Here is a 26637-nt window from a genome sequence, read left to right as displayed (position 1 = left end):
TACCAGAAATGTGATATTTTGTTATCAAATTCAAATGTTCTGAGATTTTTAAGTGGAACTGAAGTCTATTATTCACTGTATGAACAATAATCACTGTAAAATATACAGATGTGATCTCTCACTGTGCAGCAGGCATTACCAAATATCCCCCAAAGCATGTAAAAACCTCGTCACATTAATGAGAATGCTGGAAGTACCTCCTGACAGGGATTTTTCCATTCACGTTGCTCAAAAATGACAACCGCATCCAACTGCAGAACATAAATCCAAACACAGACAAAGGACAAACATGAACATGAAAGTGACAAGACATTATAAAAATCTTCTAGATCGTCACAACAGTATTCGCACCTAAAATAACGCCGTAAATAACATGTATTTGGTATTTTCCTGTGGAATTAATGGATGCTTCATATTTCTGCTTTGAAACCATCTTTAACGTCTTGCCTCATAGACTTTCATTTTAAGTGCATTACTGTAAACACGACTTCTGCTTGTTAATACAAACTGAGGGATCAGAGAAAATTATTTATCAGTGGTATTTCTCAGCACATTGACTTCAACCAAGAATATACTTTAAAGGTGCAAAACGCAAGTCTCTGAGTTTTTGCAGAACTACGCCCCCTCTGGCGACAAGCGAAACTGCAACCAGAGTTGTGCACGCTCATCTTTTATTGGATATGTTTTATGTTTCATGTTGTACTATTCTTCCGAACACAATTCCTAGTTTATGAAACTGTCAATGGTAGTAAAACCAATTCTGATTGTACATGTATCTAGCTTACGCTAAAGCATTACACATTTTACGCATCGTCATTTGTTGTCATACATAGATTGGCCGTATCAAACATTAGAGACTGGGCTATATCTTACCGTTTTATCAAGAAAAAAAGCCAACTGAGGATCCCGTTTGAGACCAAGAGCAGACCGGAGATCTCTCCATTTGTTGAATGCCTTCCCGAGGTTGACTCTCGTCTTACTCCGACGCCTGTCTGACTCCAATTTGGCCCTTTTGGTGGCACTAGACAAAATTTTTATTTTCTTTACTTTACGTGGAGTTTGCGTTGGGGTTAGGAATGGACTACAAGCCGGTCTCTTTGAATCCATCTTTTACCTTTGACGCACGAGTTGTCTTCGCTGATGCGGAGAATGGCGGCGCCGGCGAATACACAAACCTGCGAGACATAGCCTGGTGAGCGTGAACGCGCATGACGTCACGCCCAGTCTCAAATTCGAGCCCGAATCCCTCTTATATATTTTACTGTACAGGATTATAGAGGCAATCTCAGTGCGCAGAGAAGGGCTCATTCAGCCCATCAGGCAGTTCTTTAAGCATGTATAGGATAGAAAAACAGGTATTTTTAACATGAAAAGTTGCGCAATGCACCTTTAAATAAGTTTTTCTTCAAATAATGTTTTTCTGGGTAATTAGCTTATATAAGTAATTAGACTGAAATATGGATGCTGGACGCTTCCTTGAATACTTCATAAAATCTTTAAAATGACTTGACACAGTGCATTAGCTGAAACTGCTCGAGCGGCTTGTGTTAGCTGTGATGTATTAGCTGGTGGCACTCACTGCTTTCTCAGGCAGGTCATCGGACACACGTTATTCGCTCGAGAGTTCTGAATCAGTGACCGCAAGCCGTCTGTCCATTTCTGCAAACATGCGCAAGCAAACAAGGGGAAAACTTCAAATGTCACTGAGTTTACAGTCTATTCATGGCCAAAATGATTGAGACAAACAAAAATATGAAACCAAACAAATGCACGGTTCAACTGAGCTAACATGACGATAGATTTATCGATTCAGATTTTAGTTTCTCAGAAGGACACATCAGATGTATTGCTCAAACAGTAGAGCATGACACTAGCAACATTAAGGTCATGGCTTCGATTCAAAAGGAAAGCCAAAACGGTAACACTTTACAATAAGGTTCCATTAGTTAATGCATTAGTTAACATGAACTAACCATGAACAACATCTCTGTTCAGCATTAGTTAATATTTGTTAACGTTAACTCACACATGAATCAATTCACATTAACAGCACGGTTAGTTAACATTATGCATTAATTAACATGAACTAACCATGAACAGTGCCTGTAAATAGCTTTACTGTTTTGTAAGGTTAACTTACTGTACATATTTACATTAATTTACGTAGCAGTTGACACACACCAAGTATGAACATTTCTAACTCACCATGTTATCCTAAATGTAAAAATACTGTTGTGTACCTTATCAACACACTTTCATATATATAAGGCATTGATTTGTTGGTAAACATAATTCTACAGCGGAAAACAATTGTTGTTCATGATTATACGCACTTTACTATCATTACTTGCATTCAATTAAGTATTTATTAATGGATTGAGTGAAAATTGTACACTATTTCAACATTAACTGATGTGTTAATAACATTTGTAGACTCTTTATTAACATTAATTACCAATAATAAAGCATTTATTAATGTTATGTTTACCAACAAATCAATGCCTTATATATATATATATATACAGTGCCCTCCACAATTATTGGCACCCGTTTAAGATGTGGTCGAGGACTTCTAAAAATTCTCCTTTTTTTTTTAAAACAACATAGAACCCAAATGCAAAAAAAGAGAAAAATCCAACCTTTTATTCAAGTATATTACTTTGGTCGTAAAAAAAAAACTTGAAATCATGTGTCCCACAATTATTGGCACTTCTATACACTCATTTCATGTTAACTAACCGTGCTGTTAATGTGAATTGATTCATGTGTGAGTTAACGTTAACAAATATTAGTTCCCTATCAAGGCTACGGAACTTCGACATTACGGATGTCGTATATGGAACTCCTCTCCTCCTTCACTTCCGCTGAAATCTTATAGGCTAACGCCAGCAGAGCTGGCCAATTGACGCAAATATGCAAATACTGAACATGCAGTATAAATACAAATGCAGCGTCAATCCTTCTTTAGAATCTCTCTCTTCACGCTCAAATCGTGTGCTAGATAGCTGATACTACAACAAAACTTAAGGATTTTTCACGCCGTCGTCGAAGGTGCGCCGAAGATACGTTTACTGTCTTCTGCATCCGATGGCGACTATCTGCAACTTGTGCTCGGGCCCCATCGTGCCCCCGGACACGCACCTGTTCTGTATCGCGTGCATGGGGCTGGCCCATGCTGAGTCGGCCCTCAAGGATGGCGGGTCGTGCGAGCACTGCGCGGACATGTCCCTTCGAGCTCTCAAGGCCAGGCGGGATGAGGCTCGCGCAACCGCGGAGTCGAGATACGGCCTCCGGTGAGTTTCCCCGATGCCACCTTTCGCCCCCCTCGCGAGGTCGCGGACTTCGTGTCTTTCGGGGTTAGCGAGGAGGAAGACTCCATGTCTCTGTCTGCCTCCGAGACCGACTGGGGCGCGGAACAGACCGCCCCGGACTTAACGGCTTCGGAACAGGACACCCCGGCGGACCTGCAGGACGAGCTTTTTCGCATCCTCTCCAAGGCCGTCGAGGAGCTGGACCTCTCTTGGAAGGCCCCGGATGAACCGTCCAAGAGCAAGCTAGACACGTGGTTCCTTCAGTCGAGCCACCGCCAGGCCGCTTCGAGGAGAGGAACCCCGTTCTTTCCTGACGTTCATGAGCACGTCGTGAAGTCGTGGGCGGCCCCGCAATCGGCGCGCACCCTCACTTCCACCCAGGCCATGTTTGCCCCCGTGGACGAGGCGGGGGACCACGGCTACCTCCGAATCCCCCCCGTCGAGGAGACCGTAGCCGCGCATCTCTGCCCATCGGCTCCCGCCCTAGGCTCGGACCGCAGCCTGCCGTCCAGAGCCTGCAGATTCACGGCCCACCAGGCGAACAAGGCCTATAGAGCGGCGGGGGAGGCGGTGTCTGCACTGCACGCCATGGCCGTGCTCCAGGTGATGCAGGCGAAGCTGTTGAAGTCTCTGGATGGCGCCGCCTCGGTCGACGCTGACGCCATCCGGGACCTTCGTTCAGCCACGGACCTCGCGCTCTTGGCCACGAAGCGCTTCGCCCAGGCGGTAGGCCGTTCGATGGGGTTCATGGTGGTCCTCCACAGACACCTGTGGCTCACCCTTTCCGACGTTCAGGAGGCGGACAGAAAGACGCTGCTGAACGCACAGATCTCCCCAGCAGGCCTGTTCGGAGATGCCGTCGAAAAGGTCACCGAGAGCTACTCTGAGACCCAGAAGAAGGCAAAGGCGATGAGTCACGTCATCCCTCGGAGGGCGCCGCCGCCTCCACCGCAGCTTCGCTCTCGCTCGTCATCCGCCTCGGGCCGCCAACCTCAAGCGGCGGCGAGACGGCAGTCAGCACCTCGCCAGGAGCCGGATGCTCACAGAGGGCGGAGCAACCAGTGGCAGGGTGCGGGGAAGAAGCGGACGGCCCAGAGAAGCCCGCGCAGGAAGGTCGTTGCGTCTCCAGCGAGACCCAAGAAGTCGTCCTGACCGCCCGGGCAAGAGGGGAAGAGAGCGCCAGGCCGGCCCTGCTCCAAAGCGCCGCGCTCTTCAGCACCTAGTCCCTCGGCGTTTCACGAGCGACGTGTGCGATTGTTTTGTAAATGCTGTTGCATGTGTGTGTTCAATAAAACAAAATACTTGTTCACAAACAGAGTTTTTTTCCCGTCCTGCACCACACACCGTGTTACCCGCCCTGCCAACGAGCAGCGCAGAGTCACGGTTGTTAACTATAAGGGCACCTCGCGGCCGCGAGGTGTTCATTCACAGCCCACACACAGCGGCGATGACCGCAGGTTTAGATCAGCCCACACTGAGTCACTTTCAGGCAGCGTGGGAGGCTATTCCGGACATTTCACCGTGGGTCCTAAATATAATTCGGCACGGGTACACACTTCAGTTCAAACGCAGACCACCCCGCTTCCGCGGCGTAATTCAGTCGTTAACTTTGCCCCAAAACGCTCATGTCCTGAGGCAGGAAGTGTGCAGCCTGCTCGAGAAAAAAAGCGATAGAGCCGGTTCCCCCCAGCGAGTGGGAAAGCGGGTTCTACAGCCGCTATTTCGTAGTGCCGAAGAAGGGAGGGGGTCTCCGCCCCAGTCTGGATCTGAGACCCGTCAACAGAGCGCTTCACAAGCGCGCATTCAGGATGACTACACTGAAACAAATCCTGGCGCAAATTCGCCCCGGAGATTGGTTCGCTTCGGTGGATTTAAAGGACGCGTACTTTCATATTCAGATTGTAAAGCGTCACAGACGATTCCTGAGATTCGCATTCGAGAATTCAGTGTTCCAGTATACGGTACTCCCGTTCGGACTAGCCCTCGCCCCCCGTACTTTTTCGAAATGCGTGGACGCGGCACTCTCACCCCTCAGATCGAGCGGGATGCGTGTCTTGAACTATCTGGACGACTGGCTGGTTCTCGCGCAGTCGAAAGAAGCGCTGGTCAGCCAGGTGGATACCCTCCTTCGGCACCTGGAGGTGCTCGGTTTGAAGGTGAACGCCCAGAAAAAGTGTGCTCACACCGAGTCAGACGTCCTCATTCTTAGGAGTATGCTTAGACTCGGTGAGGATGAGAGCGCGCCTCTCCCCCGAGCGGGCGGAGGCCCTGAGCTCTTCTCTCGGTCTCTTCAGACCTGGCAGGCTCGTCCCACTGAAAGAATTTCAGAGGCTACTGGGTCGAATGGCAGTGGCTTCATCAGTGTGTCATCTGGGGCTGCTGCATTTGAGACCGCTTCAGCTCTGGCTGAAAGCACGCGTCCCCCCGAGTGCGTGGTATTCCGGCCACGAGCGCATTATGGTCACCCGCGGATGCGCCCGCGCCCTGGCCCCGTGGAAGAACGGAGGGATGGGGAGCGGTCTGCTTGGGGAAGCCCGCCTCGGGTCAGTGGTTAGAGAAGCAGATGGGATGGCACATAAATCGCCTGGAACTGAGAGCGGTCTCTCTAGCCCTAAAAACCTTCCGGTCGCGGCTGGAGCAGAAACATGTGTTGATTCGAACCGACAACACTTCAGTGGTCTCGTACATAAATCGTCAAGGTGGTGTACATTCCAAAGCTCTTTTCAAGCAGGCGGAATCCCTTCTGCTGTGGGCGGACCAGTTTTTCCTCTCGGTGAGAGCGGCTCACATCCCCGGTGTTCTAAATCGCGGGGCGGACATGCTCTCGAGGAGCGGAATTCCTCAAGGGGAATGGAGGCTTCACCCTGGGACGGTTCAGCTGGTATGGAATCGTTTCGGCAGGGCGGAGGTCGACCTCTTTGCGACGAGCGAGAACACGCACTGTCGGACGTTCTTCTCGCTGTCCCGTTCCTCTCAGGAGGTGGACGCGCTAGCTGCGCGTTGGCCGAAAGCCCGTCTCTATGCTTTTCCTCCGGTGAAGATTTTGCCTATGGTGTTGTGCAAAATCAGGGAGGAGAGGGCGGCGGTGACTCTAATAGCCCCGAACTGGCCGAATGAGCCATGGTTCGCGGATCTGGTGGAGTTACTGGCGGGGCAGCCATGGGAGATTCCGCTCAGGAAGGATCTGTTATCTCAGGCGAGCGGAACGATCTGGCATCACAGCCCCGGACTGTGGAATCTTTATGTGTGGCCGCTGCAGGGTCGCTGAGCGGGCGAGATGCGCTTCTCTCGCGTGCTTTGGATACCGTCGAGGAAGCGCGAGCCCCGTCCACCAGGCGCCTATACGCTCTGAAGTGGGGTGTTTTCTCTAAATGGTGCCAGGATGGCGGTACAGACCCAGCGAACTGCTCTGTGTCGGTTATTTTACGCTTCCTGCAGCACAAGATGGATGAAGGGAGCCTGCCATCCACTCTGAAGGTGTATGTGGCTGCTATTGCGGCGTTCCACCCCCCTGTTGACGGACAGTCTATCGGTAGACATGTGTCGGTGACACGGTTCCTCAAAGGGGCAAGGAGATTATGCCCTGCGCGTCCGCCTTCGGTGCCGCCGTGGGATTTAGCATTGGTCTTGGAGGCTCTGTCGCGCCCGCCCTTTGAGCCTTTAGCTTCTATCGCTATTAAGGAGCTTTCGGTCAAAACGGCACTGCTTCTCGCTCTTGCTTCGGCGAAGCGAGTTGGGGATTTACAGGCTTTCTCTGTGAGTGATGACTGTATTCGCTTTGGACCGGGAAACTGTAATGTAACTCTCAGGCCGAGGCCGGGCTATGTCCCTAAGTCGCTCAATACCCCGTTCAGAGCGCAGATCGTTTCTCTGCCTGCACTGTCTGCTGAGCCATCGTCCTCCCTGGGTTCGGATGCTCAGAGTGCTATTTGCCCAGTCAGAGCGCTCCGGGAATACATTTCTCGCTCGGCCGCTTTTCGACAATCGGACCAGCTGTTTGTGTGCTTTGGTGGGTGCAACAAGGGACGGGGGGTCTCTAAGCAGAGGCTTGCTCACTGGATCGTGGACGCTATTGTTTTGGCTTATGTTTGCCAGGGGCAGGAATGCCCCCTTAATGTCAAAGCTCATTCGACTAGGGCGGTGGCTTCTTCGTGGGCTTGGACTAAGGGTATGTCCATTCAGGATTTATGTCTTGCGGCTGGCTGGTCTTTTCAGAACATGTTTGCCAGATTTTATAAGCTGGACTTGCCCTCTGTAGCGTCTCGTGTACTTTCGGTGAGTTGATTTTTTTGCACAGTATATGAGAGCTTCTCTGCGCTGCGCTCATGAGCTGCTCTGTGGGTTGTGTTTTACTGTGTCACCGCTTGCGTTGGCCTTCTTACTGTTGTCGTTGCCCTGACTGATAGTTAGTGCAAACTTCCCCGGTTATACTGCTCGGGATATGCAAATTCTGGCAGTGTTTTGCGAGCTTGTGAGTGGTCCCTTTGGGCCTATCAGAGGTTAGAGGTTCGCTATTGGCCAATCTCAGCCTATCGGAGGCTTGTATACTGGGGGGCGGTCTTATGTTGGGTCTGTTGCCTGTGGTTTGTTTATGCTGCCACGGCGGGATTTTATACAGTTCCCATATACGACATCCGTAATGTCGAAGTTCCGTAGCCTTGATAGGGAACGTCTCCGGTTACTTTCGTAACCTCGGTTCCCTGAAAGGCAAGGAACGAGACATTACGCTCGCCGCCGTGTTCGCTATTGATTTAGCGTTCGTTCGATTCTAAAGAAGGATTGACGCTGCATTTGTATTTATACTGCATGTTCAGTATTTGCATATTTGCGTCAATTGGCCAGCTCTGCTGGCGTTAGCCTATAAGATTTCAGCGGAAGTGAAGGAGGAGAGGAGTTCCATATACGACATCCGTAATGTCTCGTTCCTTGCCTTTCAGGGAACCGAGGTTACGAAAGTAACCGGAGACGTTATTAACTAATGCTGAACAGAGATGTTGTTCATGGTTAGTTCATGTTAACTAATGCATTAACTAATGGAACCTTATTGTAAAGTGTCACCACAAAAACTGATCAAATTTCATGATCTCTCAAACCCATATTTCTTCCTTCATTCTGTGGAATGCATTACATTTCAATTTATGCATTTACGACTTGCATTGCTAAGTATATATTTGATCAGATAATACATTTCCTGGGAATCAAACCCATGACCCCTGTTGTATATTCTTCTCATTCATATGCTTAAGTGTCATTATGTTTTTATGATGCTATTTTGTTTAGTTTCCATGCTTTGTTGCTTTTTAGAGCTTGACAGATCCTGCATGCTGCTTTGATTGTATTGGAAAAAGATAGAGTGATATTAGGGTAAATGAGTAAGCAATGGAAGAATTGTTGATTTTTGGGTAAACTAACCCTTTAATAATGCACTGGGGAAAACACATACAATTATTAAGCCTAAAAGGTTGCATGAATGAATGAATGAATGGAAGATTATGTTTAGTAAACATGTTTTTCTCTCTTAGCGTTTTATGAGTGTGCTATTTTTACACCAGATTCCAGGAGATAAAGGATGTCACTTTCTAATGCTCTCCTAATGCAAACACTCTTGAAATCTAATAATGAATCAAGCACATGTTTCAGACAAAACATGAAGCCGAGACCAACTGAGTCCCGAAACAGCAGCTGCTAGTTCAACACAAGTGCACACATCCCTGGGGTCACGAGCGGACCCTCGAGAGGAGTCGATAGACCAGCAGTGGTGGCGGCAGTGACGGGCAGATGTCAGGAGATGGAATTAGATGTGAGTTTGATGACCTTCCTTCAGATCAAATCCTTTAGGGACAGGTTCAATCTTTGGTCACATTTTCTATATATCATTTAACAGATTTTTATATGTAGAAATATAATGTAAAACATTCATATATATATATATATTAGTGCTGTCAAACGATTAAAATATTTAATCGCATTAATGTCACAGTTAACTCGCGATTAATCGCACATTTTTATCTATTCTAAATGTCTCTTGATTTCTTTTTGTCCCATTATTTTTTTTCATATTTTAATGTTCTTATCAACATGGAAAAGTGGATCGGCTTGCTTTGTGCAAATGTTTTTTTTTATTGAAAGCAACATAAACTGTGTTCAATTTCACACTAAGATTCTCACTTGGAGCAAATAATCTCTCACACAATGTAACACTGTCCATCAATAAAAGGGTGAAAGAAATACTGACGAGGTCCTGATATTGACGAGGGGGCGGAGAATTCGCATCAGCTGTGTGTGTGTGTGTGTGTGTGTGCTTGGACATCATCAAGTGGTATTTCAGACTGGACGTGCTGCGATGATGATAGCTCAGTTCACAACGACAAAACACACAGATCACTTTGGTCTTGTCAATGGAACCATTTGGCAACTTTTTAAAAGTAAACTTTCCATTAAGAATCTTATTGGCATCCATTTCGGCGTCTCGCGCTCGTCATCCACTCAAAACGTAACGTTAACCTACTATTTGGCCGGCTCGCAAGCCCAAACGAGTGTGTGCGGCGTGCCTGTTGTTGTTTCCGGTCTAGCTAGATCCGCTTGCGCTTTGGTCGACGAAGCAACAAAACGTCCTCGCGCGGCGCAAGCCATTGAAATGAATGGGTTTCATAGTGCATGCCGTGTCCTGTTGCAAAAGCATGTGAAAAAAAATAGTAGTTAAGTAGTTTTCTAGGCCAAAAAGACCGTTAATCGCGCGATAAAAAAATTAACGCCGTTAATAACGCGTTTAACTGACAGCCCTAATATATATATATATTAGGGCTGTCAAACGATTAATCGCATCCAAAATAAAAGTTTGTGTTTACATAATATATGTGTGTGTACTGTGTATAATTATTTTGTATATAAATGCACACATGTATATATTTAAGAAAAATATGTTATTTATATATATAAAATGTTTATATTTATATAAAATATACATTATATATAGGCTACATTCAGTCTATATACAGTATATACATGCAAATATTTCTTAAATACACATGCATATGTGGGTATTTATGTATTAAAAATAATTATACACAGTACACACACATATATTATGTAAACACAAACTTTTATTTTGGATGTGATTAATCGCGATTAATCGTTTGACAGCCCTAATATATATATATATATATATATATATGTGTGTGTGTGTGTGTGTGTAAGACTGTTTAGACGGTTAATCCATAATATTTCATATATATGTGCGTGTAAGACTGTTAGCAAATAGTTTGCAACAATCTTGTATTTTAAAGTCGCTTTACATAAAAGTGTCGACTAAATGAGTAAATGTAAATTCAAATTATCATAGTTCATGCTAGATTTGTTAATATTTATAATAAAAATGTTTCACATTATTTTGATATCTGAAGGTGTTGACGCAGTGAGTGGAAGTCAAGGAAAACACATTATGTGATCAAATGTAAAAATCAGTGCATGAAAACCTCTTTAACAGATCAATTCAAAATAACTTTTTAGTCCATAATCTTTTATTACTGTGCATATATATGTTTTCCCACATTACTCTTTGTACCCAGTGTTTTTTAGTATCATTGAGAACCTATTATAGTTTTTATTAATAATTTTTAAATATTTAAAAAAAGAAGATTTTTTTATAAATATTTTATATTTTCACTTTAATTGTAATTTTTTTTTTATAAATCATGTAGTTTTTATGATTTCTTTAGTTTTAGTTATTTTAGTACATCAAGTTAAACTAAATGACAATTAGAGATGTTGCCTTAAAAAACTAGCTGAAATAAAATAAGCCCTTTATTTTAAGGTGACGTAATTACACTGAACTTACTCAAATAAGTGTACTTACATGTACTTACTATAGAGTTATGGTTAGGGGTTGGTTAAGGATTAGTTACTTGTAAGTATGCATTTCCTGTTAATACTATAGTAAGTACATGTTAGTAACGTGTGACTACAACACCTTTAAATAAAGTGTGACCTGTAGTTTTCGTAACCTGTAATAACCCTGGCCCGCTCACAGCGAGCGTTACCTTGGCAGCGCTGGTGTTTTGCGTGACCATGTACATGAAGCTCAGGTTCACCAGGTCTGTGCCGCTGCATATGCAGATGATCCTGCCCTCCAGGTTAGGTTCGCTCTTCCCCGTGGCCTCCAGCGCAGAGACAATCTTTGGGTCCTGCGGAGAGTTCGGGAGACGAGTGTGTGAAACAGAGCACTAGAACACCAACACAGCAGTCCATCATCATAACGACTCAAACCACATCAAAATGTACATTTATAATGGTCATTAAAGAGCTGTCAGTTTTGTTGAAAAATGAATTTATTTAAGAACATCTGCTTGATGAATGAAACAAGATTTTTAATGGGAAAAAAACAGAGTAGCACTTAATTGTATTAATGCCAAAGAGATTTAAGAAAGCAAATAGGGTTTCATGTTGAATTTATTGGTTTTACCTTTGGTACACTGATATCACGTATGCTGTTGATCAGGGAAAACTCTAATACTTGACCCTCCTATATGAAAAAGACATGAAACAAATCAAAATTATGATAAGGCATGTATTTTTTTGCACCACAGATGAAGAGTTACGAGCCTAAAAATTAATGCATAAAAAAAAACCTGTGGTGAAATTCATGTTTTTAATGTTGATTATGTGTGTGGTGTTTTTAATGTGCTTTAAGACAAACCATGTGCAGATTCATGAGTCAACACTATTGCAGAGTATTTTCTCCTTAAAACTGGAGGTCAGGCCCCGTTTACACCTGGTGTTAAGATGCGGTTTGGTCAATCGGATCACAAGTGGATGACTCTAAATACAGGTGTAAACGGGGTCTAAAATGTTTTGAGCTTGTCCACTTTCAAACACTTCCAGAGGTCAAAAGCACGTTTTTAGCCACAAAAGACCGTCTACTCTCCGTCTACTGACCTAATGCTTAAACATCATGATGGGAAGCGCGCTAGCCAGACGGGATTTAAACTATCAGCTGAAGACCCAAGTTTGTTTTGACGATGAAAAACATAAAGCTCAATGTTCATTCCTGATTTCTAACACACACTCAGCGTTCGGCTGGTCTTGCGGCGTCAGAGAAGAAATGAAAGCTGATGCTCTCCGTGTGTTTTTACGTCTTATATGTAAATTGCTGAAGCTTATTTTGTCCTTTAGATCGAAAGATCTAAAAAAAGCCATACATTTACCCGTCCATTGGACCCTCCCTTGAAGAAATCAGGACAGAAGTGGTTGAAAGTGGAGAAAAGAGACGGATTAAACACTCGTAGGTCAGTCCGTTCGGGGTGGAGGGGGGCTGGGGATGTCTTGGAGTGGGTTCCCCTCGGTCCGTTCGCCAGCGCTTTTGGCTTAAAGGGATAGTTCACCCAAAAATGAAAATTCTGTCAGTAATCACTCGCCCTCATTTCGTTCCAAACCCGTCAGACCTTCGTTCAGAGCACAAATTGAGATATTTTTGATGAGATCTGAGAGCTTTCTGACAGCTAGAACCCATTGACAGCTACGTCATTGCAACTTTGAAGGCCCAGAAAGGTAGTAAAGACATCGTTAAAATAGTCCATATGACTCCAGTGGCTCAACCTTAATGTTATGAAGCGACGAGAATACTTTTTGTGAAAAAAAAAACGACTTTATTCAACAATTTCTTCTCTTCCACGTCAGTCTCCGACGCTGTTGACGTAGTAAACACAGCGCAGCTTTTCCAGGTTCTTCGTCAGAACGCAGCCTCTCTATTGGCCAGCTCCTGCGTCAGCATCACACGCATGTGTCGTGGCGGTCACATGACCGAGTGGATCAGATAATCCGATGTGTGGGAGGCGGGGCTAATTTGCATATTCATGTCCGCTTATACTACATGAAGCAAGGGCGCAGAGTTAAATTCAAGCTATTTGAAGGTATAGAGAAATTATATTTACGGGAAAAAATAACATTTTGATGATCAAAAATTCTAAAATTATTGTTGACATGAAATTATAGTGTCATACTATATACTCAAACGTGTGTATGTTTATAATAAATGTTTATAATTAGGGTTTGAAATGAACAGCCGCCAAATGCAGGTAAGAATCAACTGTTAAATTATTCACTAGTAATAATTATTAATGTAAACCGGGTTTGATGAATGAACAGCCGCCAAATGCGGGTAAGAATCAACTGTATCGGGAAACGTGTCAAATCACGAGCCAATTTGGTGTGTTACTTATTATGTTTACTCACTTTGCTGGAAAAGTTCGTGTAAGCCAAATCTGTGCAGATTTAGAGCAAATACTCAACCCATGATTTATCATGATATATTAAATACAGCATATTGCGCAGAATCTGCTCATATCTGGCTTACTTGAACACACACGTCACTACGCAACAAATAACGGCACGCTTGTTCATATGCATTGAAGCAATAGCGAAGATTAAAAAGCGTTTGGTTAACAGAAAAGACATTGCTATTTTCCAACATCCTACATGTTCTGTGTACTGTATTGATCTGTCCTCCTAAAACACAGTTTTGGTGAAAAGGAGGAGGATGAAGATGAAAGGAGGAGATGCTGGATGACAGGATTTTATTGAATAAGAAATGAATGGATGAAATCCCAATTTTATTTTATATATATATATATATATATACAGTATAAGCTGTGACCCAGTTAATCTGGTTCATTTCTTTTTTCTGGCTAGTAAAAGTTAAAAAGTAGTAAAAGCTAGAACTTAAAAATGTAGAAGCCAAATTGGCCGGTGAGTGAAAAAGTTAATTTCAAACCCTGTTTATAATGAATGGCACTATAATTTGTGTTTGTTTTATACTTTTTATATTTTTTATTCCTGTTCTGTTCTGAATACTGCTCAACTGAAATTATTTGTTGTGAAGTGAGGTGAACTAAAACACATGTTTATAATAGGGCTGTCAAATGATTAATCGTGATTAATCACATCCAAAATAAAAGTTTTTTTTACATAATATATGTGGGTGCACTGTGTATAATTATTTTGTATATATATAAATATACACACATGCATGTATATTTAAGAAAAAAATATTATTTATATATAAAATATTTATATTTATATATAATACAAATTATATATAAATCTATATACAGTATATACATGAAAATATTTCTTAAATATATACAAGCATGTGTGTGTATTTATATATATAAAATAATTATACACAGTGCACCCACATATATTATGTAAAAAAAACTTTTATTTTGGATGTGATTAATCACGATTAATCATTTGACAGCCCTAGTTTATAATGTTTGTAAACATATTTTACATGATTTCTGAATGTACAGTAATAGTAAAATGTGACTTATCCGTGTGTTTTTTTCTCTCAACACTATATGACGCTTTCACATCACCAGTGAAGTACATACTTTTAAAGTATAGCACATGAATTGGAACGCAGCCATAGACGACCACAAACTATATATAGTATAGTATGCATTACGTTCTCACACAAGTTGTACCTTTCCTTCACTTTTCCACGTCAGGAAGAATCCGAAAGCATCCGCTTTGAAAAAACAGTTTGATTCAAAGACAAACGGATCCTGCAAAACAGAAATAAAGCAGAAGCATAAACACTGTTCTGGGTCAGCTGAGATTGAGCTTCATTTCAAGCACGTTTGTTATCATTTTACTAGTTTAATAGACCCTGATGCGCATGCAACTAATATTTATAGCACTTTATGATCTTGTTTTATAAATGTATAAACAAGCTCATATTAAGGATCACTCTATGAGAAACTGCACATTAGAAAGATAGAAAGAAACTCCTTGTTGCTTCTTGGGAAGAAATAAACATAGTAAAATAAACCACCTTCATAATATCAACAGAATAAATTTAAGTATTCAAGAGATAATGGCAAAGATATAATGATAACAAACAAATAAAGCTGAATTTCATCTCATATCAATAGAGAGGGAGAGACCTCCAAGTGCTCTGAAAGCCTCATGGGAAATCTGTGCGCTGGTTTCACAGCTCAGATCCCGTCTCTGACACGTCGTTCATGAGAATACATCCTTCCAGAAAACATTTATTCCAAGATAAACTTCTCCAGCCCGAGCGGATGTTCCCAGGGGACGCATGTCTTTGAGAACACAGATGTTCACAATATCCTCTGCGATTAAAGTCACCAGCGTCCATAAGCATCAATGACGACATTACTTCAAACATTACATAAAACATGGTATATTTAGAGCAGCTTTTCTGTTTTGTTTAGCATCTTAAAGGGGTCATATAATGGTGCATGCACTTTTTCAAGTTGATTGTACTGAAATGTGTGTTGGCAGTGCCTGTACACAACCATCATAACATGATACAAATCCATCCAGTGTTTTTGTTTTAATCTCCTTATATGTTTTCCCCTGCCTCAAATTGAGCCGTTCGTTTTTGTGACGTCAATAAAACGGACGCCCCTCCCACGATTGTTGATTGACAGCCGGGTTTCAACACAGACCCGCCCTCGCTCGTGAGAGCTGTCAATCATAGTCTGTGCGGCGCGGACCGGACCGGCGCGGTCATTGTTGATATGCTGGAGCACTGTCTATGAGCAGAATGGTGTCTAAGCGATTGTGGTGTTCTGTTCTTGGGTGTAATAACGAACACAGTCATTTTAATGTTCCTAAATCCGAACCGCTGAAGACGCAGTGGCTGAGTTTGTTTTCGAAGGGAATATTCCCCACGAGCAACGTCAATGCTCTCATATTTGCGCGAATCATTTCACACACCAGACTGCTTATAAACGAGGAGGGTCAGTATAAAGCTGGTTTTGCTAAGAAGTACCAACTATTCGTGTTCCTGCTGAACCTCCAAAATAACTGAAGTGAGTGTATCGTTTTATTAATCTTTAATATTTATATTAATCTTTGCAAATCGCTAGCTGCACGCTTCACAATGAATGCGTCTAAGGTTTACACTCAGGGTACATTACGGCATGTTTTCTATGTACGACGTTCTCAATATAATTCATAATCCCACGTTTATACTGAACAACGCGTTATGGTATTGTGTTACAAACGTGTATGCACAGAACAGAGAGGCGGGGTGAGCAAAGCTCATGATCATTTAAAGTCATATGCACTGAAACGGCGTGCTGAAAACAGAGCTGTTTTTGACCAGGTAAAATAAGTGTTTTCTTACAATACTAATGAGAATTTTTAATTAAAGTATATTACAAAGTTTTAATTTAGACTCTAAAGAATCACATTAGCGTGTACAAAAATGGCATTATATGACCCCTTTAAATGAATCCGGGTACCAGACAAATGAAGAGCGGTTTAATTATTAAGCACACTTTCCCGAACAAATTCTCATTACTGAAATGCATCGAGGAGATTTAAAATTGTAGTTTTTAAAACTTTTTAGTGCATTACCATTAAAACAATGAAATATAATGACCTTTTTTTCCAATCAGCAAAACAATAAGGCAGTAAAACACAGGGTTATTATAGTTATACTAAAACCATAAGAACTTGAAATAAATGACACATTGCTGCTTACAATCATTATGGTCCCTAATGGTCTAAAAATTTGATTTTTTTTTTTTTACAATTTTAAAGAAAATTATATATCATGCATATATATATCATATATAATACATGCAATATATATATATAAATGCATGATTATATATTCTTGGATTTAGTTCCTTCCTCTTCTAAAACTAGATTTCATGATTTAACACAAATACATTTTTCAGCAACAACAAAGACAATGAATCTGAGAAATATTCATACCTCATCAAATCTGTCAAAATATGCCCCTTCCTGCATGAAATGAGGAACGGACCTTTGCCAGTTGAACTTGTACGGTTTCGCCATTTGACCTACAGGATGGGATATAAGACAACAGGATTCAGCGCTTACAGAGGAGAGTAGATCTCTCAGTCCTGTATGGGAGGTTCATATAAATCAGGCCTGACTACATCTCAAAAGACCAGCCCAAAAGATGAAACTATCACTATTTTTATTATTGCTCATTGCAAGAGTTTTGCACGTTCACATATTCTACTTTTTTTTTTGCTATTCCACGGATCAGAAATATCTTCAACTTTAAGGAGATTTAAATCATTTCATCTTAAGATCTTCCTGAATAAAAACAGCCTAACAAATGATCCATGACATGCAAAAATCTCACTCTGTTCTCACCGTTTTACACATTAGGATAATGAGAATACTTTATTTTTATGGCAAATGGGTTTAATTCTCGTAAAAATGATATAATATTCTCCTAAATACAATATAAAATTAACAGAGCAATTCCAATGGGGTCTTCACACCATCGGGCCCTAAAAATGCAAACAATATTGTTAAAATTCATTATGATATTTAATGGTCTAGGGTACATTTACATAAAAATGATGTACTAGAATGGAAACGTTTTTCCTTTGCGTTTTTGAAAAGTTTTGCGTACAGACGACAACGTTGTCATCCGTTCACACGGATCCGCAAAAACAATATCATTTTAAGGGAATTATGCATATTTCTCAGGTTATGCAAAATTCTCAGGTTTAATATTTTTTTGTTTTGTTTTGTTTTTTTAAAGAAGAAAAATAACACTGTTCTCCTGAAAACACTCTGACACTCAGGTTGGTTCTCATGGTTAATGAAATCTGGGAAAGCAAGGTGATTTCATAAATGCATATAGGAAATCCAGATCATACTGATATAAAACATGTTCACTGTAGCTCTATATATAAATGCAGTGTTCATAACAGTTCATAAAACAACCTCTACATCACAAACAACACAAGAGAGAGAGAGAGAGAGAGAGAGAGAGAGAGAGAGAGAGAGAGAGAGAGAGAGAGAGAGAGAGAGAGAGAGAGAGAGAGAGAGAGAGAGAGACCTTTAACACACCTTTATTTATAATTACACACTGTTTAGACATTCCTCATAAACATCTATTTTCTCAAATGTACATAAGTAGCTACACATATACCCACTCAAAAACTCATAAATTCTCATAAAAGTAACAAATTAGTAGAGATAGAGATTAGAGGAATGAGAGAGAGAGAGAGAGAGAGAGAGAGAGAGAGAGAGAGAGAGAGAGAGAGAGAGAGAGAGAGAGAGAGAGAGAGAGAGAGAGAGAGAGAGAGAGAGAGAGAGAGAGAGAGAGAGAGAGAGAGAGAGAGAGAGAGAGAGAGAATGAAAAACCAAATACCAAAATATGTCATAACTTCAGAAAACACATGGACAAACTTACACGAGTATCTTTACTCTTGTTCAGATCTGTATTAAAGCACAAGATTTGTAAGTTTGGCAGTAAAATGTTATGTTGATAAAATTATCTGTATTTGGGTAGATCACATGGAATAATTCATTCAGTTCTAAAACTATTATAATCTCAAACATTTGTATGCTTTAGTATAATACACATGGAGTATTATTGAGCTCTTTAAATGACAGTGAACTGAATAAATAAATCAATCCACACTCGCACATTCAGACAAGAGTCATTAAGGAACGCAGAGTCAATTGAAATGCTGAACTTTGAACTCAGCATTTTAAATGTTGTACACTTAAGTTATACATTTTGTTAATGACAATATTTGTTCACAGATGTTACTTTTTACACTTGTTGTTACATATTTGCTTTTCTTCCTAAATTTAGCTGAAAATCCTATAATAGGCTACACTGTTTAAAGTTAGATTCCTTGATACAACTAGTTACACTGTTCGGTTACATATTTTTATTTATTTATTAATTAATTAAAGGGCAATATAAATGGAAATGTAAAAAAATGGGGGGGGTTTTCTGTGTGCATATACAAAAATGGCTTTAAAAAAAGTAAACTCTCACTAAAGTAAAAGTGTGACAACTAGCCCCGGTTTACCCTACAGTGTGTGATCTGATGTTTACATGTATGTAAACATGCAAGACTTTAAACAATTACTGATACATTTACTATAACTCATAATGTTCTGAATTAAATCGCTTTACAACATAAAACAAACAAACGACAGATACACAAGAAACGCGTGAACCAAACACACTGACTGAATCAGTTTGTCTCAATTCAGATGATTGTTGTCGAGTTGATTTAATCTCAATAATCCGAACTAATCGGGTAATTCATCGGATATTTAACAGATGATGTGTCATTGTTAGAGTTTACATAATTGTATTTGTTTAAAGTTGAGTTTGAGTTCACTCACCCGCTGTACTGCTGCTCCAGTGATTGATTTTGATGGAATGATGTTAAACCCGTTCATGTGACTGAACAGCGACACCCACAGGCCGCATTCTGCATCACACACACACACACACTGTACAAATCATAATCCTGGTTTCATCTAAGCCCTGTCTGTCAAACCAGGCTTTTATGTTCATTAAATATCATTAATAACACTTTATAATAACCAATTATGGTTAAAAAACATGAACCATCATATAAGTGTCTTAAAAGGTCAAAACAAACTGCATCAGACTGCTGACTTTTCCTAATCTTATGAGAAATGATCCTTAACAAGAATGCAGTTTGATTCTTCGCTTGTCCTCCATAAAATTGCTTACTTGATTTACTGTATCAGATATTAAATATGTGATTAATTACATTTCTCATGCTCTGATACACACCGTAGCAGAACATCCATCCATATAGCCTGTTGTCATTTTTTTTTTTTTGTTCTTTTTTTCTGGGTCAAATTAACCGCAAACAGAAGCAATGTTAAAATCATCTATTTCTGATGCTTACCCGATGGTTTTTATATAATAGGGGTTGACCTTCAATAATATCTGTCTGTTGAGACCAGACGTGTTCGAAGCCATTGTAAATTAGGCTACTCTGTGACCTCATTACATCAGTATTACCAAAGTACCTTTCACATTTCAAATCAGCAACAAAATCTGACATGAACTGTCCCATACATGTTTCTTATGCAAAAAAAAAGAAGCTATTTTTCAGGCTAGACTAGCCAAAGCACATGTGCAGTCGTTAGCGCGAGTCAGTGACGCAATTACTTTACAAATCAGCGATTGGCTCTTTTATTCCGCCATATTGCGCGTTACAGTTTCTCATTAGTAATAGGACTACAGGAGTGAACTTTGGCCACTGCAATACATATTAAAATACATATATTTTATGGACTATTTTATAAAAGCAATAAGCTCCAAGAAACCATGGTTATAAAGGGAAAATTATAGGAAATAAGTATCAAAGGAAATCTCAACAGAACATTTAAATAATTAAATTTAGTAGGCTTATACTGTAAAAAAAATTGCTTGTAAGTACATCAAATCAACTTACATTTTTAAGCTACATTAAACTGACTTAAAAATAAGTTAATTCTATAACTTATAACATTTTGTTAAAGCAATGTAATAACATTTTGTCATAACTTATTAATCATAAAACATTTTTAAAGTGTTTAAAACATTCGAGTATGCACATTAAAGCTTTAATATTATCATCAGTGAGACGAGTGATAGTCTGTTAAATAGGTCTGAAAGGTCATAAAACCTTTATTTCACACCCATAACACATTAAAGTTGCGACCAAAATGAGCAATATTGTTCAAAGCCCAAAGTTCACAAGAACAATTTTATTAAAACCAATGCACAACACGAGCACAACTTACATTCAACAATATTTGTCTTCCAAAGATCTTGATATTTGTCAAACTAATAACAGAAGTGGACAAAATCAAATGTCATTCAATGTTAAATAGGGATTTTTTTCTGTCAACAGACGTTGGAAATAATAAAGTGGCATTCAGTTGCATCCATGACCAATAGTCTGACACGTCATATCTAGCCTATCTAAGTCTGTAGTGGTATAAATATCTTAAAAGTGCGCTTACGGTAAGGTTTATACAAAAAATGAGCTCTATTCATCAACACTTTTTACATTCCACATCTAACATAGATTCAACATTCAAAGGCACGGGACTTCACTTCAAAACGATCGAAAATATTCTTGAGTCATAAAAGTAATTCAAGTAATCTTACATTGCAAAAAAGATTTTGGTGGAAAGGAACCGATGGCACAGAATCGTGTAGTAAAAATTCAATAACACTACTGGAAGTGAATATACAAGATTCATGTTACATGTAAACTGTGATTATGGGGAAATTAAGTCATTGAGTAAACGATAAAGCTGCTTCAATGACCTCACTGAAATCATCCTCTTTTCAAAGCAAATTGATATTATGCAAGGCTTCAACATTTGTGTGTGAAGAAGGTTTCCTCAAAGCAATCTGTCACCGGCTCTGAAAAGAAAGTGAAAGGAAACACATTTTGGCCCTTTTTAAGTATTTCACATAGACCCGATTGAGCATAATAAATATCGAAACCTTGCAAATATACAGAAAACGAAATGTCAAACTTAAACCCATTACTTAATTGGTGTCAATAAACTTGAAATACATAACTAACCCAATTGGATCAGATTAAAAAGATATAATTAAAAAAAAAGTAAAAATTCTTAGTTAAATGAAAATCTAGAAGTAGCAAGTAGAAATAACAGATAATCAAAGTGCTTAATGAAATAACTAATTATAGATGAATGGCATAAAGTAGAAAAAAATTAACAATCAAATATCACTTAAACATACATCCAAAACTGAATATAATAAAAAGGAAATATTACATGCTTTCTGACTTATGTAGAAAGATTGCATAATACCTCGGGACATCCAAAGTGCATATCCATTTATTTATTTTTTTGCCTTCATCTGCATTACTAATTTTATTTATAATTAAGGTGAATCTCAAGAAATCCAGGTCACATTTTACCCCAAAACCAGTAATAAATAATGACTATAAAAATATTTTGTAACATTTTCATGACATTAAAGCACATCGTCCCCTGCCAGGAATATCATTACTGTAATGCAAAAAAATAACCATAAAAATAATGTATGCATCATTTTTGAATATATAATTATAGTGCCTTTTATGCTGAAAAAAGAGACAAGTGCAATGCCTATTCTGGTCATTTCAATCTGTCACTGATTTTGGGGTGAAAAGTGTCATGTTTCAAAGAAATTCACGCAGTGATTAAAGTGATATTGATGCTAACCGGGAAATTCTGCCCGTACGACAAACTGTAATAACAAAAGAGAGAATTAAAACAGTTTCCTGTAGAAACTGGAAGAAATGAAATGGTCCCTTAATACAGCAAATAAAACACTCTATGCATTTATATATTTTTAAAACGACCTATGGGTTCGAAAAGAAAGAGAGCTTATAACTTGAAACACATCTTCACAAATTGATAATAGTTCATCACATTACAACACAAGCTATATTGCTGACATTTACAAATGTGTAGAAGCACGAGCGCTGGGCTGACTGTAAGCATGCATCCCTGAAACTGTTCCAGGTCAGTGTTGGACAGGCTCTCAGCACCTCAGACCAGTGTGTTTCATTAGTACAGGTGGAAAATCAATCCTGTGATATATACAGCAAGCACAGTCAAACCAAACCAACAGCAGCAATCGAATAATCATCATCCGTTTCAGTGCAAATAAACCATGAAGCTTTCAGAAACTCTCATGTCTGTTAAAGGCCCGTTCAAACCAAGAACGAGAACTATAAAGATGGCGATATCGTCCACACACACACACACACACGCACGTTCTGTTTATTCTAAGCAGTTTTGTCGTCTACAGCTTTAAGTGCTCTAGCTCTGAAAGACAGATGGATTATGATTGACTGTAAATATGTTTATCCTTCATCAGCTGGGAAAAATCATTCTGAAAGTGACTCCAGCGATGTTGTTTCTGTGAGGCGTTATCGTTGTGGTGTGAACTCTGCTATTCTTTTATATTTAGGATGATTTTTAGAACTAAAGATGCGTCCCGATTCACATACAAATGCAATATCCCAAAGCCATTTCGTAGGATAAATAGTGTATTGAGATAACACGGAAAATTCCAAAAGGAAAAAGTGCACTTTAAATACCCGTATGATGCACTTAATTAACCGAAAATACAATGGCTGCATCTGGAATCACGTACTTCACTACTATACACTCACCTAAAGGATTATTAGGAACACCTGTTCAATTTCTCAATCTGCAAGGTATGCAGCAAAGCATCTGTGAAGCCACAACACGCACAACCTTGAGGCGGATGGGCTACAACAGCAGAAGACCCCACCGGGTACCACTCATCTCCACTACAAATAGGAAAAAGAGGCTACAATTTGCCAGAGCTCACCAAAATTGGACAGTTGAAGACTGGAAAAATGTTGCCTGGTCTGATGAGTCTCGATTTCTGTTGAGACATTCAGATGGTAGAGTCAGAATTTGGCGTAAACAGAATGAGAACATGGATCCATCATGCCTTGTTACCACTGTGCAGGCTGGTGGTGGTGGTGTAATGGTGTGGGGGATGTTTTCTTGGCACACTTTAGGCCCCTTAGTGCCAATTGGGCATCGTTTAAATGCCACGGCCTACCTGAGCATTGTTTCTGACCATGTCCATCCCTTTATGGCCACCATGTACCCATCCTCTGATGGCTACTTCCAGCAGGATAATGCACCATGTCACAAAGCTCGAATCATTTCAAATTGGTTACTTGAACATGACAATGAGTTCACTGTACTAAAATGGCCCCCACAGTCACCAGATCTCAACCCAATAGAGCATCTTTGGGATGTGGTGGAACGGGAGCTTCGTGCCCTGGATGTGCATCCCACAAATCTCCATCAACTGCAAGATGCTGTCCTATCAATATGGGCCAACATTTCTAAAGAATGCTTTCAGCACCTTGTTGAATCAATGCCACGTAGAATTAAGGCAGTTCTGAAGGCGAAAGGGGGTCAAACACAGTATTAGTATGGTGTTCCTAATAATCCTTTAGGTGAGTGTAGTATAGTATAGTATAGTTTAGTATAGTATAGTATAGTATAACAGTATGTGACAAAATAAGTATGTCTGAATTCACAGTACTCATAAAAGAGTAGGCGAAAAGTAATCAGATGACGAGATTCTGAAGTGTGCATACTAGGGATGCACGATATATCAGACACCATTTTTAATGTTATCGTTATCGGCCCGATAAGAAAAATTTGGCTGAAATTTTAAAGCCGATAAATAATGTATTATTTCCTTCAGCTGAGACACTTCAGATGCGCACTGTTCAACATGATGGTTTTGATTTGCTTGAAATATGATGGGAATAATTTCAAAAAGGAAAATACAGTTTTACAGCACGGCTACATTATAACGAGAACATTATAATTGTGTGTTTGGGACATGGCTTTTAATGGTGAGACTACTATTTTTGTAATCAGGCTCTCCAAAATTATATAAAAATTTGGATTTAGATTTATCGGCCAATATATCGGTTATCGGCTTTCAAATATAATGAATTATCGGTTATCGGCCAAAATGTTCATATCGGTGCATCCCTAGTGCATACGCTGGACACTTTTTCTATCCCATGAGCGACGCAACTGATGCCGGATGGTCACATGATAATGACATCATGGCGAATGTAGTAGAGGAGGGGGAGGGGCTTCAGACTCAAATGTTGAATGACAAAATAACCTTTTAAAGTTCATTCAAAACAGTAAAGTACATAGTTTATAGTGCATTGGGACACATCTTATATCTTTATCGTTACAGCTATCGTCCTTGATGTGAACGGGCCTTAAGAGTGAATCTCACAAAGCCTGTCGAGAACACATCCGGGTCATAGTTCATCCCAAAAACTCCAAGGCTGTGTCTGAAATCGCCCCTTATTCCCCTTAATAGGGCATTATTTGTGTCTGAAACCATAGTGGACGTTATCGAGTGCACTCAATCAATCCCACAATGCACCGCATTAAAGGATTAGTTCACTTTTTAAAAAACTTTTGCTGATAATTTACTCACCCCCATGTCATCCAAGATGTCCATGTCTTTCTTTCTTCAGTCGAAAAGAAATAAATGTTTTTGATGAAAACATTCCAGGATTTTTCTCCATATAATGGACTTCAATGGTAGCCAAACGGTTCAAGGTCTAAATGACCGTTTCAGTGCAGCTTCAAATGGCTTTAAACGATACCAGACGATGAATAAGGGTCTTATCTAGAGAAACGATCTGTCATTTCAAAAATAAATAAAAAAGTTAGTTTTATAGGCACAAATGCTCGCCTTGCGAACTCTCCTGTTCGAACTCGTTCATCAAAATGAACGAATCTTTTTTCGAGTCATTGACTCGTTCATCAAAATGAACTAATCTTTTTTCGAGTCATTGACTCGTTCATCAAAATGAACGAATCTTTTTTCGAGTCATTGACTCGTTCATCAAAATGAACGAATCTTTTTTCGAGTCATTGACTCGAAAAAAAGATTTGTTCATTTTGATGAACGAGTTCGAACAGGAGAGTTCGCAAGGCGAGCATTTGTGCCTATAACACTTTAACTTTTTTATTTATTTTTGAAATGACCGATCGTTTCGCTAGATAAGACCCTTATTCATCGTCTGGTATCGTTTAAAGCCCTTTGAAGCTGAACTGAAACGGTCATTTAGACCTTGAACCGTTTGGTGCCCAGCAAAGTGCATTATATGGAGAAAAATCCTGGAATGTTTTCATCAAAAACATTAATTTCTTTTCGACTGAAGAAAGAAAGACATGGACATCTTGGATGACATGGGGGTGAGTAAATTATCAGCAAAAGTTTTTTTTAAAGTGAACTAATCCTTTAACGAGTATACAACATTCAGCCGCACTCAAAGGCTAGAGAATACCCATAATGCACTGTGAGAGTCGCGCGCTGAATTAATCAATCATCCATCCATCCATTTTCCAAACCGCTGGTCCAATGTGGCTACAGCGTAATATCACACAGGCTGTTAATTGATTATTAAATAGTTTAATCAAGGTTTATACATGACAGAGTTCAAGATAAATCTTTTCATTACTACTGAAACTGCAAGTTTGTTAAGTTTCAAATGATTATTAAACAGCAGTAGTGTCCGAATTCACTCACTCGTTTTCATTCACTCCTTCAAGAGGGCTATATCAGTGGATTCATGCAGGGAATATTGAACAGGGAGCGATTTCGAACACGAACACAAAATATGACTCGGATTGTTTTGATCATGATGTTTTTGTGAGATTCATCTATTAAAGATAATTGGTCGCTACAGTATCTCTATACAGTATCATGACCTGCATTCTCTTCCATTTTGTTTTCACTCATTATTATGAGAAGCACATCAACAGAACATTAGAAATAATTCATATTGAAACTTTAGTGTGTAGCCAGCCAAGTAGAATACACCAACTGAAATAAAAAACCTCCCAGCGTGACATCAAGCCTCCTCCATCAGCTGTCCAAATCTCTCGGAGCGAAACGGAAAGAACGGTAAAGTGGGAA

The 26637-nt window shown here is 40.0% G+C and overlaps 1 protein-coding gene across 1 annotated transcript in view; it reads right to left on the bottom strand.

Annotated features, from left to right (window-relative positions):
• Nucleotides 1-19503, bottom strand: part of LOC130075784 (1-phosphatidylinositol 4,5-bisphosphate phosphodiesterase beta-4) — an 82384-nt gene extending 62881 nt beyond the window's left edge. The window contains exons 1-7 of the mRNA XM_056240551.1: nucleotides 19479-19503; nucleotides 17061-17149; nucleotides 14792-14872; nucleotides 11773-11832; nucleotides 11351-11494; nucleotides 1580-1659; nucleotides 198-251 (exon numbers count right to left, since the gene is read on the bottom strand). Coding sequence (XP_056096526.1) covers nucleotides 198-251; nucleotides 1580-1659; nucleotides 11351-11494; nucleotides 11773-11832; nucleotides 14792-14872; nucleotides 17061-17144 — 503 coding nt within the window. The 5' untranslated portion in view covers nucleotides 17145-17149; nucleotides 19479-19503. The remainder of the gene's footprint in view (nucleotides 1-197; nucleotides 252-1579; nucleotides 1660-11350; nucleotides 11495-11772; nucleotides 11833-14791; nucleotides 14873-17060; nucleotides 17150-19478) is intronic.
• Nucleotides 19504-26637: the final 7134 nt, after the last annotated feature.

The sequence above is a fragment of the Rhinichthys klamathensis genome, unplaced genomic scaffold (genome assembly GCF_029890125.1).
Source record: "Rhinichthys klamathensis goyatoka isolate OS25496 unplaced genomic scaffold, OSU_Roscu_1.1 h1tg000603l_1, whole genome shotgun sequence".
NCBI lineage: Eukaryota > Metazoa > Chordata > Actinopteri > Cypriniformes > Leuciscidae > Rhinichthys > Rhinichthys klamathensis.
This window is presented reverse-complemented; position numbering and strand designations above follow the sequence as displayed.